Genomic DNA, 16,472 nt, shown 5'->3' on the forward strand with positions numbered 1-16,472 from the left:
CCTCTTCCCAGGGCAAGAGGGTGATTGGAGAGGATGGTGCTGAGGGCTACAGTGACCTGTTCCGGGAGAACGCCATGCTGCAGAAGGAGAACGGGGCACTGCGTCTGCGGGTGAAGGCCATGCAGGAGGCCATCGATGCCATCAACAACCGTGTCACTCATCTCATGAGCCAGGAAGCCAATCTGCTTCTGGCCAAGGCCGGTGAGTCGGGTGCACCAGCCCAGCTCGGACACGCAATGAGCTGGGACCCCCTCTCCCCATACCCACCCTAGGATATTAGGCAAGCTGGACCAGCCAATCAATTCACAGATCAATGTATTTATGAATTTTTTCCAACTGACTTTTTAAAAAAGATTTATTTATTTTAGAGAGAAAGAGAGACACCAGGGGTTGGGGGGAGCAGCAGAGGGACTGAGCACAGAGCCCATGCAGGGCCCAGTCTCACAACCCTGAGATCATGACCTGAGCCAAAATCAGGAGTCGGATGCTTAACTGACTGAGCCCCCCAGGTGCCCCCCAGTTGATTTTAAACCTTTTTTTATGCCCACAAGCAATACATGAATATATCCTCTTTGCTTACATGGCTGTAGAAAGATGAAATCTCCTCTCGCTAAACTCTCCACTCCACGTCCTCTCTACTTAGAAGCTCCGTGCACGTCTTCCCACACCTTTCTCAGTCCCTTTGCTCTGACTGTGACTATATATATATTCATATGTACCTGTGCACATTAGGGGTGTGTGTGTGTGTGTGTGTGTGTGTGTGTGTGTGTGTGTGAATATATACTGCCCTTTCTTTTTCTGTGTATGAGACCATATGTATTGCCCTGTGACTTCCCATTTTCACTTAGCATTATGCTTTGGAGATCTTTCCACGTTAAAACATACAAATCCACTTAATTCTCTTAAACTGCACAGTGTTCCCCGTGGGAGGATGGAGAACGCTGTCTGACAGCCGCCCTCTCCGAATGGAGCTTGATTGTTCCTCCAGCAGGGCTGGTGTATACCCGTCCTGTGGACAGGTGCTTCTTCGATGTAGATTCCTTTTGGGGAAAGGCCCACGTGTGCTACCCTATCGGGGCCCTGGTAGAGGACCACCAGTTCTGAGCCACAGGTTCTCGAGTGCTTTACCTTCTGTATTACACTCTGCCATCTTCCCTCTCCAGGTGATGGCAACGAGGCCATTGGTGCCCTGATCCAGAACTACATCCGGGAGATCGAGGAGCTGCGGTGAGCGCCGTTATCTAGGAGCAGTGGAGGAGGGCCTGGGCTGGGCAGAGCCCTGGGCAGTGTGGGCAGTGCCGGCTCTGCTGGCCCCAACTGCTGCCTCTCCCCACGCAGGACAAAGCTGCTGGAGAGCGAGGCCATGAATGAGTCCCTGCGCCGCAGCCTCTCCCGGGCCTCCGCTCGGAGCCCCTACTCCCTGGGTGCGTCTCCAGGTGCTCCTGCCTTCGGGGGCAGCCCAGCCAACTCTATGGAGGATGCCTCGGAGGTGATCCGCCGGGCCAAGCAGGACCTGGAGCGGCTCAAGAAGAAGGAGGTCAGGCAGCGGAGAAAGAGGTGAGCGGAATGTGCCCGTGGTCCTGCGGGCTCTCTGGGAGCTTGCCTGTAGCCGGGAGCTGCCCTGGGGGCTACTCGGGAGCTCAGCCCATTTGATCAGCTTTTTTTTTTTTTTTTTTTTAAATATTTTATTTATTTATTTGAGAGAGAGAGGGTAAGAGAAAGCATGAGATGGGGAGAAGGTCAGAGAGAGAAGCAGACTCCCTGTGGAGCTGGGTGCCCGATGCAGGACTCGATCCCAGAACTCCAGGATCATGACCTGAGCCAAAGGCAGTTGCTTAACCAACTGAGCCACCCAGGCGCCCTTGCTCAGCCTTTTGGGCAGCAGTGGCCCACCTTTCTCTAATGCTGCTCCTTCCCCCGAGGGGAGGGAGGGTGGAGCGTACCCAGGGTTAGTTCTAGATTGGGGGTGGAGAGGGGCAGCCAGATTCTCTGCAGAACAGGAACCCAGCTCCATCCTCCTGCCCTCCCTTTCACTCCCTGCCACATGCGCAAGGCTAACCTGGCCTACCCTTCCCTCCTGGCAGCCCAGAGAAGGAGGCCTTCAAAAAGAGGGCAAAACTCCAACAGGAAAACAGTGAGGAGACCGACGAGAATGAGGCTGAGGAGGTGAGGGACTGCCCCGTCCCCTCCCCTCTACATGCTTACCTTCCCCCACCCCCACCTCGTGTCCCTGCCGAGTGGGGGGAGCCCTATGACCACCTTGGCAGGGCAGGGGAGGGACTTAGGTCTGCCTCCAGTGTGGCGGACTTGTGGTCGCGTGATGTCCACCCCTCAGTTCCCCCACCTCATCCCAAATGGGTGAGGCTGGGAGGGCGGCTCTCCCAGAGCGGCTTTGCCCCGGCTCCTGGGGGAGTCAGGCGGTACTCTTTTGGGACGGGGGTGGGCACAGGGGGCCCTGACTGCCCCGTACCCTACCCTCTTGACACACCTGAGGCCTTGCCCAGACTCCCTCTGCTTCTGGGCTCGCCTCCCTGAGGCCAGGTCCAGCCTGAGTGAGGAGGGCCCACTGGCCGCCCCTAATGGTGCTTGGTGCCCAGGAGGAGGAAGAGCGAGACGAGAGTGGCTGTGAGGAAGAGGAGGGCCGTGAGGATGAAGACGAGGACTCGGGCACTGAGGAGAGCCTGGTGGACTCGGACTCAGACCCTGATGAGAAGGGTGCGTGTGCCCAGGCCGGGGCAGGGGGAGGTGACACGCCCAGTGGCAGGTGCCCGAGGTGGGCTGTCGGTCAGCACTGGCCCAGCGCAACAGCTCAGACCTTCCAGTTACAAGACCCTGAGCCACATGCCCCTCGGCTGGAGTCAGGCCTTATTTGCGTTCTCGGAGAATGTGGACGCCCAGGGCCCGGGACTCCCAGTCATGACACCACCACGACCAACAACAGTGGTGATACGGATGGCAGTACTCATCATAGGCCACGGGGCCTGGGGTTTTCCGTTCTCTCTTCAACCCTGTGCATAGGTGTTTGGAGCTCCCCCAAGCCCAGAGAAGTCTAGTGACTTTCCCCAGTGTGGCAGGTGCAGAGCCGGGCCTTGAATGCTGCTGAAACCCACTCCTCTAAAGGGGGGCACCTGCCCTGTCCCTTCCGTCCTGCCACCATTTCTGACACACAGCCTTTTTCCCCCAGGCTGGGTCCCATGCCATCTGTGACAGGTAGACATTGGCCTTGGGGCACAACAGTGGTGGTGGGACGCCTAGACGGCCCCTGCCAGCTCCTGGGCCAGCCTCCAGTTCCTGAGGCCAGTCTTCTCATGTGTTGCCCCACCTGGCAGCCCTTACCCACCGTGGGACTTACCATTGCCTCCAGCCTCGGGTCACAGGCCAGCTGTGGCTGACCAACGGAAAGCCCCCAGCACCCCACTCCCGCCCTAAGCCCCGGGCACTGGATTGAGCCCGTCTCTGCCCCACAGAGGTGAACTTCCAGGCCGACCTGGCCGACCTGACGTGTGAGATCGAGATCAAGCAGAAGCTGATCGATGAGCTGGAGAACAGCCAGCGGCGGCTGCAGACCCTGAAGCACCAGTACGAGGAGAAGCTGATTCTGCTTCAGAACAAGATCCGGGACACACAGCTGGAGCGCGACCGCGTGCTGCAGAACCTCAGTGAGGACCCCTCCTCCCCGCCCTCCCCGGGCCCTCGCTTTCCCCTGAGGGCTCTCCGCTGTCACAAGCCCCGGCAGCTGGCACCTTTGGGATCTCCCTGGTCCTCTGACCCTTGGACTGTGGCCCTCTGACCCACTGTCAACAATGTCTATGTCTAGGCCCACTTCTATGCTACATTTTACATCTTAAGTATTATTAGCATCTTAAGTATTAGAATCCTTTATTTCCCTAGGCACACGGCGTGATGCCCTGCCGCTGCTTTTCTACATTCAGTACCTTGAGTATTCTCCTTTAAAACCATTTACAAACCAACTCGTCCCATTCGATCTTCTTTACACTTGCTCTTTAGCACATCCATTCAATCACTGTTTCATTCATTCACTGACTTAGCAAACATTTGTCGACTCGGTCTGACAGAGCTGACCTTATTCCAGCGCTTTAGACACTGAAGTAAGAAAACACCCTGTCTCGCGATGGGGACGCTCTGGTGGAGAGAGACACAGAAATAAGATAAATCAGCTGAGTCTGTGACATGCCCCATGGGGATCAGTGCCTTGAAAAAAAAAAAAAAAAACAGCAGGGAGGGAGGACAGTGGACAGGGTGTGGCAGGGAGTGGTGCGAAGTCTTACAAAGAGCTTGTGGTGGAGAAGGTGACGTGTGAACCGGCCCAAAGGACGTGAGAGAAGGCTCAGGGAGAGGGAGCACGGGCTGAGCACTGCAGGCAGAGAAGATGCCGAGCCTGGGAGGCAGGAGTGGGCCTGACAGGTTGGTGGAGTGGTCAGGGGCAGGCAGCTGGAACACAGTGAAAGGGGACAGTAGCAAGATGGGGGATAATGGAAGAACTATAGGACCAGGTCACGCCCATCATTATAAGGACGTCACTCTCTTCTCTGAGACAGGAAGGTGTGGAGTTTTGAGGGAGGGATGTGATGCAGGTTTTAAAAGCATGTGGGGGGGGGGCACTGGCTGCTCAGTAGGGAGATGAATGCAAGTGGTGGCGTGAGCCCGGTTAGAAAAGTATTAACCAAGATCCTGGTGAATGATTAGGGAAAAAGTTTTTAAAAAGAAAAAAAAAGATCCTGGTGAAAGAGGATTTAGGCCAGAGGTGGTGAGGAGTGGTCCCGTTCCGGGTACATTTGGAAGGCAGAGACAAAAGGTTTTGTGATTGACTAGGTGAAGGGTATAAGGGGAGCCAAGGATGTCTCCAGTCTACGAGCTTCTGGAAGCGTGGTGGTGACATCTACGGAGACAGGGGAGCCTGCTGGGGTGAAGGAGACAGCGATTGGAGTCTGGTTTTGTGCCCGTTAAGTCGGAGATATCTGCCACGCATCTCCATGGAGACGCCTGTTGGCATTTCAGATAGCAAAGGTCAGGGATAGAGAATCTGCCTATTCCTTCTGCTCTGGCCTGCATCACTGTCTGCTTACAGCTCTTTCCTTCCCGCTGGCCTGGCCCTTTCCAGCAGTCATGGGTCCCAACCCAGCCAGCAGGGGTGGCCCACAGGACGCTCGCAGGAAGCTGTTGACCGGGGGCTCGTGGATCTTGAGATGAAAACACCCCGCTCAAAGTCCAATACAATGTCAGAGCAGGAAGGGGAGCCTGATCCTCTCATTGTGTAAATAAGAAACAGGCACACAGAGGGTGTGACCTGCTCACCGTCCTGCAGGGAAACTGGCACCCAGGCACCCCCTCCTGCCACACACCCCCTGATCTCAAAGCTGAGAACACCTGGGCACGCGTGGCACTGACAGCCGCCTCTTGCCGCTCTCAGGCACCATGGAGTGCTACACGGAGGAGAAGGCCAACAAGATCAAGGCGGATTACGAGAAGCGGCTTCGGGAGATGAACCGGGACCTGCAGAAGCTCCAGGCCGCGCAGAAGGAGCACGCGCGGCTGCTCAAGAACCAGTCCCGCTATGAGAGGGAGCTGAAGAAGTTGCAGGCCGAGGTGGCCGAGATGAAGAAGGCCAAGGTAGGCGATGTGGGGGGTGGTCCAGGATGACACTGTCCTCTGAGCCAGGTGCCTCCTCCAGGAGGAGCCGCCTCTCCCAGTAGAGGGACAGTGGAGGAGCTGGGTGGGGGTGGGGGTGGGGGTGGGGGGTGATGCTGCTCAACACTGCCTCCCGTGGTAGGACGGTGCACTACAGTTGCGGCCAGGCCGCCCGAGGACCTGTTGAGACTTCTCTCGGGGTGGGGGAGGGGGGCTGAGTCTAAGAATAACAGTAATCACCACTGTTCGCATGCTGACTGTGACCAGCCTCTAGGCTAGTCGCCTAATGTACAGGAGCGTAGGTACTAAAGCCCTGAGGAGAACCTCATGAAGGAGGTCCGGTTATTACTCCCATTTTGTGCATGGGAAAGGGAGGCATGCGCCTTTGGGCGGATGGCTCTTCATCTAGGGGGACACAGCTCCTCTCCAGGAAGCCTCTGACCCCTGACCCCAGCAGATACCACCATCTGGGGTCAGGCTTGCGCTGCCCTACTCAGTGCCCATCATTGGGGAAAATACTCATTCTGGACCCTGAAGACCCCACGGCAGTAAGCCGCCCTCCTCTCTGTAGATTCACCCCTGCAGAGCCTGCTTTCTGAGACCGAAGCCAACCCCCCCTCCCCCCAGTCCCTTTAGAGCCTTGCTTCCCTCCCTCCCAAGCCATTTCCTCTCAAGACTGTCCTCAGGGCAGGGAAGGCTGGTGATATTTCTGGTCATGTCTGAGGCCTCAGTGGCAGAAGGATCGACCTCCGCGTGACTTTCATTTCCTTGTTACTTGGAAAGTGTCTAAAACCCTGTGTACACTGCACTGTCACGCTTCGGGCCCCAGGACGTGGCGGGAGGGGACCCCAGGTACACGGCTCTCTAGCTGGTCGAGTTGTCTCAGGCTACACCAATGGTACTCTCTGTGCCTTCGCCATAGCTCGACGACTCCAGGTTCCAGAATTCCTATGCTTGATCCCTGGCTTTGCTCTGAACTGGCATGCTGTCTTCCGTGGGGCTATAGTAAGAGCTAGACTGGGGGCAGGGTTCAAATGACCTGGGCCAAAAGTCTGACCGTTCATGCCCAGCTTTATGACTCGAAGTCATTTGTCTCTCTGAGGTTCATTTCCTTGTTTATAAAACGAGAATGGTAATGCCTCCCTCATGTGACTGTCACAAGAACAATGCTTGGTGTATAGCATGTTTTTGATAAATGGTGGTGGCTTTTATTGTGACTGCGAGCCTGGCCCTAGAATGTGGCTTGGACTCTCACCTCACCCCTGTCTCCTGCTCAGCTGTCCATGGGACAGAGGACAGTGCTGCCTCGAGCATCCCCAGACTGGTCCTCGAACGGCCAGACCCAGGATGGTGGCTCAGGGAGGAGGCCACCGGGGGCCGTGACATTTGAAAGTGGGGGGCAAGGTTAAACTTTGCAGAGTGGCCACACCTGCACAGCCGCGCTGGCAGAAAGGCCACTCCTTCCGGCAGGGTGCCCAGGCATGCGGCAGCTTCAGCTCGCATGAAGGAGTGGGAGCAGACCCCTCACTCCAGACCCTTGAGCCCCAAGCCAGTGTGGCCCGGCAAGCTGTCACCCCTGCCCAGCATCCTCAGAGCCAGGCCTCCCTGGAGGGTGTGGGTCCCTACCTACACATAGCACGCCTCACCCCCACCACCCCTGCCGGTCCCAGGTGGCCCTGATGAAGCAAATGCGTGAGGAGCAGCAGCGGCGGCGGCTGGTGGAGACTAAGAGGAACCGGGAGATTGCTCAGCTCAAGAAGGAACAGCGACGACAGGAGGTGAGGGGCAGCCCTTGGGGACCACTACCTCCCTGTGTGCCTGACTGCCTCTCGGGTTCCACGACCCTGAGCAGTAATAGTCACACAGCAGGACACAGCCTAGCATGGGAGGAAACCTGCATGGCGGGCTCCTGGTCCACCACCTCTAGTGCAGGGTAGGGGGTGGGGAGACTCGAGCCCCAGAGAGGGCAGGCCCTTGCCCAGGGTCACCAGCAAGCCAGAGCTGGGACTGTGCAGCTCCTGTCCCTGAGCCCGCTGGTCACGGGTTCCCTGCCATGGTGTGGATGAGATCTTGAGGGAATTCCCTGCTCCCAGAGAACGGTTTATGCAGTGACCTCTGCAATGGGGTGGCCACACTTGGGGTCACATACGATCAATGAATTCAGGCTACACGAGAATCCGCCCAAAAGCCAGGCATTCACCTACAGAGCTAGGCAGACCAGGCTGTGGGGCCTAAGTGTGGACGCCAACCCCCTTCCCTCACCCACAGTTTCAGATCCGAGCGCTCGAGTCCCAGAAGCGGCAGCAGGAAATTGTCCTGAGGAGGAAAACCCAGGAGGTGAGTGAGACACGGCTCCCTTTCTCCTGAGTTCTTCTGGAGTCGGGAGGGGACAATCCCACCGGTGGCTCTGGCTCTCCCTTGTCACTCAGCACACATAGGGGAGCAGAGCCTGCATGAGGCCCGTCACAAGGCCTTACTCAACAAGAGGGCTGAGGCATGAAGGTAGGCTGCAGGCTCCGGTCCCAGAGGCCTGAGAAAGGTAGAAGTCTCTTGTGTTCATTTCACATCAGAGAGCCCTAGGCTGTCTCTCAGTCCCCAGCTCAGGCGAGGACAGAGCAGTCCCATGGATTCATCCTATCTGGCATCCCCCAGTCCAGAGTCACCCCCCCTCACTGGGTTCCTCTGTTCTCTGCCCCAGGTTTCTGCACTGAGGCGCCTGGCCAAGCCCATGTCCGAGCGGGTGGCGGGGCGTGCGGGACTGAAGCCGCCCATGCTGGACTCGGGGGCTGAGGTGTCAGCCAGCACCACATCATCTGAGGCTGAATCAGGGGCCCGCTCCGTCTCCAGCATCGTGCGCCAGTGGAACCGCCAAATCAACCACTTCTTGGGGGACCACCCCTCACCTGCTGTCAATGGCACCCGCCCTGCTAGGTGAGGTGGACGGGCAGGGCCAGGGGGAGGCAAGCCTGGGGGACATGGGGTCCTGTGATGGGTCCTCACGGCTGTCAGCTACGGGGTTGGGGGTGCAGGGGTGCCCGTGGACTTACAGAGCTTGAGTGTGCTCCTAACCAGATGGGTAGGGGGTTGGGGAAATAAGGAATAGGGATTAAAGAGTACATTTATTATGCTGGAAAAAAATGATAAAATACAACAAAATGATTTCAAAAATGCATTTTCCCCCAAAAGAACATGTTATTAACAGTGTTCAATGACCAAATACATACAGAAAACTTAAAAGAGAAAGAAAACTTTATAAAAGGGAGTCCTCCCAACTAATTCCCTTTGCATCTGTCTCCCAGAAAGAAGTTCCAGAAGAAGGGGGCCAGCCAGAGCTTCAGTAAGGCTGCAAGGCTCAAGTGGCAGTCCCTGGAACGGAGGATCATTGACATCGTCATGCAGAGGATGACCATTGTCAACCTAGAGGCTGACATGGAGCGGCTCATAAAGGTGGGCCTGAGCACAGGGGGCCCGGGGCTCCTGCCTCTGCTTCCTTCCCATCTCCCCTCCGCCTGTCCTCTGGCACTTCTGATGTCTCTGCCACTCTGATGTCTCTGGCTCATCAGACCGCCTCCTCCCCTTTCCACCCACTCCTTGTGCCTGCTCTGGAATCCAGGGGTGCAGGGGGACCCAGGGACCCAACCTGAAGGGGACAGTGGGCAGAGCTGGGCAGCCTCGAACCTGAAGCTTTTCCATCACCCTCCCTGCAGAAAAGGGAGGAGCTGTTCCTCCTGCAGGAGGCGCTGCGGAGGAAGCGGGACAGGCTGCAGGCTGAGAGCCCCGAGGAGGAGAAGGGCCTGCAGGAGCTGGCCGAGGAGATCGAGGTGCTGGCAGCCAACATCGACTATATCAACGACAGCATCACCGACTGCCAGGCCACCATTGTACAGCTGGAGGAGACCAAGGTGTCCGCGGGGCCTGGCCCGGTGGCCGGGGAGGAGGCAGGAGGGATGCGGGGGGTTGGGGCAGTCTCGGTGACAGGGGGTCTCTGCCTCTCCATCTTAGGAGGAGCTGGACTCCACGGACACATCTGTGGTCATCAGCTCCTGCTCCCTGGCCGAAGCCCGCCTCCTGCTGGACAACTTCCTCAAGGCATCCATCGACAAGGTGGGCCAGGTGCTCTCCTGGCCGGGGTGGGGGGGTGGGAGCTGCAGTCACAGCATCTCTGTCATCCCCCCCTCGTGGGGAGGTACACAGGCCTGGCTCCTGACCCATCACTTACAGGTTAGAGCAAGCTGCTTCTCTCCCAGCCTCTGATTCCCAAGCTCTAAAACTGGGGCGAGGACAGCACCAAGCTCCTGGCTTGCTGTGTGCCTTTCACAAGGTGACGCGTGCTTGGGGCTTGGCACGATGCCGGTCACAAAGCAGGCCCTCCCTTAGAAGTGACCCTCGTGTCTGGTCCAGGCGCGTCCCCAGCAGCTCGGGCGTGTTGGGAGAAGTGTGCATGCCAGGGCTGGGGCAGCGGGAAGCAGAAAGACCCCGTTCCCATCAGATGGCCTGTGCTCCTGTCCTCTGTCCCCGACAGAGAGCTGGCTGGAGGATGGGCCACCTTCCTGCTGGGGCCTGTGGTCTTTGGGGACAGACACCGCCCAGTATCCACGCAGCGTAACTCTGGCGAGGGGCCAGGGAGACTTCCCCTGTCTGCGGGAAGCTCCCGGCTCTCCTCCGGGTTACAGGGGACTGAGTTCCTCTGGGGGGCTGCGTGATGAAGTACCACAGACTTGGACACCAAACAGCACAGACTGATTTTCTCGGTTCTGAGCTGGAAGTCCACGGTTAAGGGCGCCGGCAGGACTAGTTGCCTCTGGGGCCTTTCTCCTTGGCTTGTAAAGGACCCCCTTCCCGCTTCATGCTGTGTCCCCTCGTGTGCGCCTGCGTCCTGACTTCTTCTAAGGCCACCAGTGATACAGGATTGTGGCCCACCCTAAAAACCCCATTTTAACATAATTACCTCTCTCAGGACCCTGTCTCCAAATACAGTCACATGCAGGGGTACTGGGGGTTAGAGGGTCAACATGGGAATTTGGGAGGGTGGGGACACAGTTCAGCCCATAACCAGGAAGTGTAGCCTAAGGCGACCTCCACCAACCCGTGGATGTGAATAAAGTTAAGCAGGGGGGTGGTGCGTCTCTGGTCTGGGGCAGGCACGCGGGTGATGTCGGGGAGTTAGTCCGGCTCTGGGGCAGGCACGGGCATGATGTCGGGACGGGGCACCCCCCATGGTGTCTTGGGAGCAGATTGTGTGAGGGTGGTGATGAGGGTCCCCAGGATTCCAGGCTGGGGAGGGTAAACGCAGGCCTGTCTCCCTGCCTGCAGGGGCTACAAGTGGCACAGAAGGAGGCCCAGATCCGGCTGCTGGAGGGGCGGCTGAGGCAGACCGACATAGCAGGCTCCTCTCAGAACCATCTGCTCCTGGACGCCCTGCGAGAGAAGGCGGAGGCGCATCCCGAGCTGCAGGCCCTCATCAACAACGTGCAACAGGGTACGGCGGCTGTGGGCGAGAAGCTCCGGCATTCTCCCAGGGCTGCCTAGCTCGAACCCCCGAGGGGGACCCTCACCGCCCCCAGAACTCCCTCAGAAGCCCCAGTCTGATGGCCGTGGATGAGCTGTGGGAGGGAGGCCATCCCCCCTCCCCTCACTCTGTTGGGGCCTCTCAACCCTCCTCTCCTCCCACAGAGAATGGCTACGCCAGCACGGATGAGGAGATCTCCGAGTTCTCTGAGGGGAGGTGAGTTTCTAAGTCGGGAGGGAGCGGTCGGCTCACAGCATGAACCTGGGGCTGGTTGGGGGGCGTGTTGCCATAGGGTTCCAGGGCTAGGCCTGTTTGGGGGCTCTTTGGAACCCAGGGCCTAAGGCTCAGAGAGCCCGTGCGAAGGCTCTCAGGATCCCGAACTCCCTCTGCTTCTTCCTTAGCTTCTCCCAGTCATTCACCATGAAAGGCTCCACCAGCCATGATGATTTCAAGTTCAAGGTGAGTGCCACTGCCTCAGGGCCTGGTCTGTGGCTCTGTCCTCACCCCCCAGCCCTGACTCAGTATTGCCTCCAGCGGGGAGGAATTGGGAGGTCCCCAGATGTGTAACCAGTTACAACCCATTCTTTTTGAGGTGGGTGGAAGGTGGGAGAAGTGGCTGGAGTCACTGCCCAGTGATGTCACCGGAGCCAGAGGCCCTGCTTTCAACAATCTCCCCATTCCTGCCTAAGACTCTGCCTCATGCTCTGGGTCAAAGACTAAGTCTAGACCTTCCGTTATTCTGCATGCAGATAACTGATTCAACAGTATGGGAGTCAGCACCCACCAACGAGGGATCAGTTATTAGTCTGCACTAAGAAACAGGATTTATTGCATACAGAGAACAGTGAATTGTGCGTAGTTTTTTGGATAAGCTGATTCGGTGGTGATGAGCAAAGAGGTCATCCTGGGCATTCTGTGTGCAGAGTCTGGATAAGGGCCCTAAAACCCATTTAGTGCTTTGGCTTCTCTAGAAGCCTTGAGAGAGGGTCTCTGGGTGCTACTCACCTGGCTCTTCCATTGGTGGTTCTACCGTAGGCCAAGAGGCATTATTTCCTTTGTTAGAATTCTCCCAGCCCCCCTTTATGTTTGGGCAAGTTGGTTCACCCCAGTCCTTCCGTTCCCAGGGTGAGCCCAAGCTGTCTGCCCAAATGAAGGCTGTGTCAGCTGAGTGCCTGGGTCCCCCGCTGGACAGCTCCACCAAGAACATCACCAAGTCCCTTGCCTCCCTTGTTGAGATCAAAGAGGACGGAGTGGGCCTCTCCGTCCGAGACCCGTACTACCGGGACAAGGTCTCGCGCACCATCAGCCTGCCCAGCAGAGGCAGTACTTTGTAAGGAGGGGAGCCAGGGGTATGGGTCAGCAGGGTGGGCAGGGAGTCAGGTCTGGGCCTCACGGGACCCTTCTGTTCTAGCCCCCGGCAGTCTCGAGGCACGGAGACATCCCCTCTGACCCGAAGGAAGTCATATGACCGAGGGCAACCCATTAGGTGAGAGCACGTTTCCGAACCTGCACCAGAGTCACGGCCCTCGCGGGGTGCGTGAGTCACTGTGATGGTCTACTCTGGAGGTCGTCATGCATACTTGAATCTGGGACAATCTTACTAAGTCATTCTGCTGCCCCTAATGGTCCCTTCCCCATCCTACCAGGCGTGGGCTTAGCAAACATTATCTCCATGAGCACCTTGAACCGGATGGCTAAGCCCACTGCCAGTTGGCTGATGCGGGCTCAATGTTGGCGCCTCCGCAGTCAGCGTCCTGATGTGCTTCAGCTCCTTTTCATGACCAGGGCTCCTTGGGAGTCTCAGCCCTTTCTAAGGTCTTGTCATGCTGAGGTCGCACGTGACCTTTCTAAGGTCTTGTCATGTCAGAGTTGCGTATATGTTTAAAGAAAAACTGGGAGATGATTGCAAAACAGTGGACAAGTCTCTAATTGGTCCGGGACCCTCAGGACTTCTATAGGACCCCGGGTGATCTCCAGATCACCTGCCTCCTAGGGTCGTCTGGTCCATGCACTGATTTTCGGAGAGGTCTGATGGCTTTCTCCAGGTCCCACAATGAAGTAGTAGCAGAGCAGGGGATCAAGACATCTTGTCACCCGACCTGGTAGGTGGCAGGAGCACTTGCTCAGGCTCCCAGCCTTCCTGTCTGTCCAAAGCCTGGGCAGATGCCCATGCCGGTGGCTTGTGGTAGGGCCTTTGGCAGGTAGGTGGGTGGGTGGTAGACCATCCCTTCGCCTGTGCATTCTGAGAACACACTTAGGCGGCAGTCCGAGGGACTTAGGCCGAACTCATGAAGACTCTCTAAAGAAAGGGAGGGTTTAGGCCAAAGCTAAAGACAACTTTCTAAAGAGGGACGTTCCGCTGCTGGAATGGGGCAGAGCAGTGAAGTCTTCGACTGTTCCCTGACGACACAGTGAATCCTCCGTATTCACCTCGATTCACTTAGGTTCTTCTAAGCACGGTGAACACTGAGTCAGCCTCTGCTCATGGGGAAATGCAGGGTTGGGTTCCTGACAGCTTCTGGTCACACTATTTCATCAGCCAATCAGCGCAGACCTTTGCTTTATGTGTGTTTCTGTTTAAAGGCACCTTAGTTAATGCATATTGTTGGTTCCTTAACATTGAACTTGTAACCGACAGCATCACAACTCCCCCTGAATGAAGCCTGTGTAACATGTGTATTTTCTCCGTAAGACACAGCACAGCCTGCCTGTGCTTAGACACGTGCCACGCAGCCCATCAGCACTATGCTTTGGGGGCGTTTTAAACCATGAGTCACCAACAAAAAGCACAAAAATGCAAAAAACATGGCCCTAAATAGACCACAGGAAAGGCCACAGGCAGGCAGAGAAGCACCTCATTTGACCTCCGCTGGGAACACGTGGGGACTTGGATTTCTTGCTGCTCTGCTTGATGTCTGGGAATGACCCTCAAAGCCGTGTGAGAGCTCATTTGGGGTTACAAATACACTGTAACGAGCAGGTGAATTCCCAAGTATGGCATCCATGAATAATGACGACGGGAGGTCTGCTGGGCTCTGGGATCACTGCACAGCCAGCCCCGCCCTGCGGGCCTTCCAAACTGGACAGAAGGTGGTGCTGGAAGCTGTGGGCTGGGGCTGTGCTCCCTGACAGATGCCGCTCTGTCCCCACTCCCCAGGTCCACAGATGTGGGATTCACGCCTCCCTCGTCCCCTCCTACTCGGCCCCGTAACGACCGGAATGTCTTCTCTCGTCTCACCAGTAATCAGAGCCAAGGCTCAGCACTGGACAAGTAAGAGCCAGGGCAGGCCCGGGAGGGTGTGGAGGAGGTGGGCTGGCCCTTGCCACAGGCTCTCCCGGGTAGCCGGTTGGCCCCTGGCCATGCTGTCCCAGCCTCTCCTAGAGATGAGGCTCTGGAGCGCCTCCGGGCATCTCCGCCCTTTCTGTTCTAACCGCAGACCCTTCCTTTCCCCCATGCTGTGACCTCAGGAGAGGGCAGGACGGAAGCCAGGGGGATGGGGGGCAGTCAGATAGGGCTGTGCGTACAGGTCCGGCCCTCCGTGGGGACTCACTCACTGCGCCTTGAGTCCTCCTCCGCTGACGCTTGCATTCTTCTCTAAAGCCCCTTCCTGGAACTTGGGCCACTCCCTCCCTGCTGCCCCTGCTCAGATGAGGCCCCAGGGGCTCTTCTGAACCCGCAGAAAGGGACTCCCAATTGCCTTCCTGAGGCCGGTTCAGCCCAGCTATAAGTATAGCTCCGGTGGGGCCGCTGGGACTCTGGCGAGTCCGGCCGGGGCGAAGGGTGGTCCCGCATTTAGGGGGTTTTCGTATGTGTGATTCGTGTGGACCACAGATCAGCCGTGAGAACTGTTTTCCGTTTCACAGAAGAGGAAACGAGGCTTAGAGAGGCCTGAGGACATTCATGTAGAGAGTGGAGGACTTGGGTCCAGACCCCGGGGCTGCTGCTGCTGCTTTTTTTTTTTAAGATTTTACTTATTTATGTGAGAGGGAACAAGAGAGGGCATGAGAGGGGAGAGGTCAGCGGGAGAAGCAGACTCACTGCTGAGCAGAGAGCCCAATGCGGGACTCAATCCCGGGACTCCAGGATCATGACCTGAGCTGAAGACAGTCGTCCAACCAACTGAGCCGGCCAGGCACCCCCAGAACCCTGGGCTTCTGACATTCTCCATCATATGTTCCAAATAGTGGGACTCTGCTCTGGGTTGGGGGGGATCCTAGCCTTCGTGTGCCCCTCTCTGTGCTCCCTACGCTCTGGACCCCCCTCTGGCTTCTCCCATCTCTGCAGCCTCTGAGAGGCTCCCTAAAAGCTTCTGTAGCCTGGCAGGGAGGAGGGGCGCAGTGCTGTTGTTCCGGGGAGCCCAGGCTAGAAAGTGCTACTTCCTGCACCTGGCACCTGACATCAGCCCTTCCCCACAGAAACACCCCTTCTTGGGTCAAAATACTGCCTTTTCCCCAGACCCACCTTGGCTCAGTTCCCATTTCGGGAGGCGGGTACCAAACCTGGACCACACCAGCCGGGGCGCCGCCTCCCCACCACATGTTTGCAATCAACAGGTCCCTTTTCCAGAAGCACTGACGCGGGACTCTGGCCCTTCCAGCCTGGTGGTCTTGCAGACCTTGGTCCTATCCGATGGGCCAGGTCTTGGGGCCCATGTGTGGTGCAGGCCCGGCTCCTAGATATAGCCCCAGTGGGTTCGCTGGGGCAGTGGGCTTTGTGAATTAGTAAGTCCCTGAGGAATCGCTGCAAGAGGCCAGCTCCCAGGGAGAGGTAGCAGCAAGCATGGCTTCGTCTGGCCTCAGGCATGGAGGAGCATTGCTGGGGCAAGGCAGAGAGTCCCCAGCTCGTACGATGGGGCAGCCAGGGGCTTGGAACCAGCAAATGGCCCACAAGCTGAGACGTCTCTCCAGAGTGTGGGGCTGGCACTCCCACAGCTCCTATGGTCCCCTCCTCACCCCTGCCCTGGTAACAGAGGGACCCCCGGTGGCCCACCCCTCCCCACCTCCTCTCCTGCTGTCCCTTAGCGCCCTGACCCCTGCCTCTCCCCGCTGCCCTTGAAGAGAATAACCCGCCCTCTGACCCGCCACGCTGCTGCTGCCTCTGCCATCCCTTCGTGTGTTTTCCTCTCTCCCCTAATCCAGCTAATTTTCTGCCCTCCCCAGGTCTGATGACAGCGACTCCTCTTTGTCGGAGGTCCTGAGGTACACACAGAATGTCTCCCGTGTTGGCTCCCCAGCTCTCACTCTCTACTCTCCCCTGTCTGCCTTTTGCCTCACCGCCCTCCCGCCTGCACACCCCAGTCCTCAGCATGCAGCC

At 57.6% G+C, this 16,472-nt stretch overlaps 1 protein-coding gene across 4 annotated transcripts in view; it reads left to right on the forward strand.

Annotated features, from left to right (window-relative positions):
* Positions 1–16,472, forward strand: part of KIF21B (kinesin family member 21B) — a 47,732-nt gene that overhangs the window by 19,639 nt on the left and 11,621 nt on the right. For 2 of the 4 annotated variants that reach the window (XR_006815555.1, XM_045982756.1), the window contains exons 9-28: positions 12–201; positions 1,164–1,227; positions 1,339–1,557; positions 2,085–2,166; positions 2,598–2,715; positions 3,468–3,659; positions 5,432–5,631; positions 7,320–7,427; positions 7,918–7,986; positions 8,348–8,580; positions 8,949–9,096; positions 9,357–9,551; positions 9,652–9,753; positions 10,963–11,128; positions 11,323–11,374; positions 11,560–11,617; positions 12,283–12,488; positions 12,570–12,644; positions 14,316–14,429; positions 16,319–16,357. Coding sequence is in view for 2 of the 4 variants with exons in the window: in XM_045982756.1 (XP_045838712.1) it covers positions 12–201; positions 1,164–1,227; positions 1,339–1,557; positions 2,085–2,166; positions 2,598–2,715; positions 3,468–3,659; positions 5,432–5,631; positions 7,320–7,427; positions 7,918–7,986; positions 8,348–8,580; positions 8,949–9,096; positions 9,357–9,551; positions 9,652–9,753; positions 10,963–11,128; positions 11,323–11,374; positions 11,560–11,617; positions 12,283–12,488; positions 12,570–12,644; positions 14,316–14,429; positions 16,319–16,357 (2,630 nt within the window). In the remaining 2 variants the exon portion in view is untranslated. The remainder of the gene's footprint in view (positions 1–11; positions 202–1,163; positions 1,228–1,338; positions 1,558–2,084; positions 2,167–2,597; positions 2,716–3,467; positions 3,660–5,431; positions 5,632–7,319; positions 7,428–7,917; positions 7,987–8,347; positions 8,581–8,948; positions 9,097–9,356; positions 9,552–9,651; positions 9,754–10,962; positions 11,129–11,322; positions 11,375–11,559; positions 11,618–12,282; positions 12,489–12,569; positions 12,645–14,315; positions 14,430–16,318; positions 16,358–16,472) is intronic. The other 2 variants (XR_006815556.1, XM_045982757.1) reach the window with 1 other exon arrangement.

The sequence above is a fragment of the Meles meles genome, chromosome 17 (genome assembly GCF_922984935.1).
Source record: "Meles meles chromosome 17, mMelMel3.1 paternal haplotype, whole genome shotgun sequence".
Classification (NCBI taxonomy): Eukaryota; Metazoa; Chordata; class Mammalia; order Carnivora; family Mustelidae; genus Meles; species Meles meles.